Source organism: Saccostrea cucullata, unplaced genomic scaffold (genome assembly GCF_032062105.1).
Source record: "Saccostrea cucullata isolate Sc308-1 unplaced genomic scaffold, CSIRO_AGI_Scuc_v1 ctg9063, whole genome shotgun sequence".
Lineage (NCBI taxonomy): Eukaryota > Metazoa > Mollusca > Bivalvia > Ostreida > Ostreidae > Saccostrea > Saccostrea cuccullata.
In genome coordinates this window covers 50,639-53,064 of record NW_026932490.1, presented here as the reverse complement: position 1 = coordinate 53,064, position 2,426 = coordinate 50,639, and the positions used below count along the sequence as shown (strand labels likewise).

At 36.9% G+C, this 2,426-nt stretch overlaps 1 protein-coding gene across 1 annotated transcript; it reads right to left on the bottom strand.

The window, feature by feature from the left end:
* Nucleotides 1-230: 230 nt before the first annotated feature.
* LOC134235250 (uncharacterized) lies at nt 231-784 on the bottom strand (the record flags this gene model as incomplete). Its single annotated transcript, XM_062717381.1, has 2 exons — nt 698-784; nt 231-516 (listed from the first exon to the last, which is right to left on the bottom strand). Coding segments are annotated over exons 1-2 (373 nt in total), but the record flags the coding sequence as incomplete, so codon positions are not given.
* Between the last annotated feature and the right edge of the window lie 1,642 nt (nt 785-2,426).

The following is a 2,426-nucleotide window of genomic DNA, read 5'->3' as shown; positions in this document are numbered from 1 at the left end:
CTGCTGACTGATTAAGCATTACACTTATCAGGATGGAATTTCTTTTTCGACATCCTTTTACCTAAACCCAAATGCCCAGTTTATCTAGGTCTGCCTGGAGTACCCAGTTCTGATGTAACAGTAAGATACACAAAAGTGTAATCAGCAAAAATCTTACTGTAGCATTGAGACCTACTGGCATGTCAATAATGTAGTCTAAGAATAGGACTAAGCATGACTCAAGGACTGACCCTTGTGCACTCCAGAGTCAACACTTACATAATTTGACATCTCTCCATCAACAACTGCGGCTTGTGTTCTCTTGGTAAGGAAGCTAGCAATCCAGTTGTTCACGTTTCCCTGGATCCAATAATGTCGGAGCTTATGGATGAGGAGAATATGACTAACTTTGTCAAAAGCCTCAGTAAAATCAATGATCAATGCATCTGTCTGCTTTCCGGCAGCCATGTAGGTGGTTATGTCATCTATAAACTCAATGAGTTGGGATTCACAGGATCTTTTGCTACGAAAACCATGCTGAAGTGGGTATATTATGTTGTTAAGATCACCATGTTGCATGATATGGCTTAACAATGTGTTCCATGAACATGCAGCAGATACATGTAAAGGAGATGTGTCGATAGTTCTCAGCCTTTAATATATCTATCACCTTTTTGAAGATCGAAATGACATGCACTTTACGCCACTCCGATAGTACCTCTCCACTTTGTAAAGATTTTATAAAGATCATGGGGAGGATAGGGGTCAAGCTTTCAGCCAACTCCTTCAGTTCTCTTGGTTTCATCCCGTCTGGGCCTGCTGCTTTATATGAATTCAGATTTTTTAATAGTCTTAGAATTCCATTATGAGTAATGTGCAGTACTTGTGCAACTGGGTATTTTCCACTCATAGGACAGTCACGAATAAATTCTTCAGTACTGGTACATGTATGTGTCTTCTCTGACAATACGGACTGGAACTGTTTAATCAGCACACCTGCCTGGTCAGTCGAAAGGCATGTAGCACTCCTTCACTGCGGATTAGTAAGATTCCATTGTTGTTCGTTCTCTTATGCTTTTTATAAGTCAAGAAACGCTTTCAGCCGCTTTAATTTATGGGTCGTCCTCAACTGTAGGTGTTACTATTCCCTCGATGAAGTTCCAGTAGGCTCTTCTTAACTCTCTTTAATTTGTACTTTCCCTTAATTTCTTTGTTCTTTATCTCCAGATTTCTTCTTTTTGTATTGTCTGTTTCTCTTATGGATGAGTTTCTTGAGTTCTGGTGTTATCCATGGTAAGCCATCTTTGGATCTGGCATCTTTGTGTGGTGTATTTTGCTTTATGCTGGTTTCCAGCTTAACTTTAAAGCAGTCCAACATTTTATCTACACTATGATTATCAACAACTGAACTGGTAAGTTCACATAGTTTTTATTAATTAACAGCAATGAACACCCATCCTCCAGTAGAGACACGGTCTTTACGGTACAATTTATACTCGGTTTGAAAAATTTGGTTGTCTGTAATTAATGGATCTTTCCAAGTCTCCAAGGTACCACTGATTGTAGGTTTCGCACATAATACCCTTTAATATCGTCCCAAGTAACTGGAAGATCACAAGTTCCACATGGGTAGGAAGAATCAGCAGGTCCGGGGTTACTTTCAACTTCATTTGATCTTGCAATAAGGATGTGAATAAGGAACACTTACAAGAACTTTGTGTTCTCTTGGTCATTTAATATGCTCTTTTTACTCACTTGTCTGAGGATGGTAAAATTTAAAGTATGCACTTTCACTGTTAAGTCATGATTTTGATTAGACAGAGGAAATTCGGATTGTGAATGGAATAGATATCACAAATAAGATGGATAGAGGGAACATTATTTTTGGTACAGATACATACAGTTATCACGGTCAGTCGAAGATTGAATGGCTGAATCTGTCGGTGCAGGGTCTTTTAGGTTCGGGGGTATTTTTTGACTTTCTTTGTATTGAATGTATATATCTTGTTAAAAGTTTTAGTTCTTTAAACTCGAAAATGTTTTGACGGTTTGTCGATTGTGATACAATTTCTTTCTGAGGCAACGTAATTTTTTAATATTCCTCATTAATAGATTGAATGCAATGGCAATTTTATATGCAAAGAATTCTGAATTACTGCGATTCACTTTGAAAAAAAAATAGAAATAATTTGAACAGTGCATTTCCTAACATAAAGAAAACTCTTCATTTACTCATGTCAATCAATGATCCATCCTTTATTTTTTTTATTATATACATGTATATATAGATTATTTTACAGATCAAACAAGCTTTTTTGTACGTTTAACTTTTTTTACTGCATAATTCTGAAGATATTTTTGCTTGTTTATACTATAGTTTGCTATGGCAAACGCGGTAAAAGTTTTACGCCAAATTCTTTGTGACGTCAGCAAACCCGCGATCTACC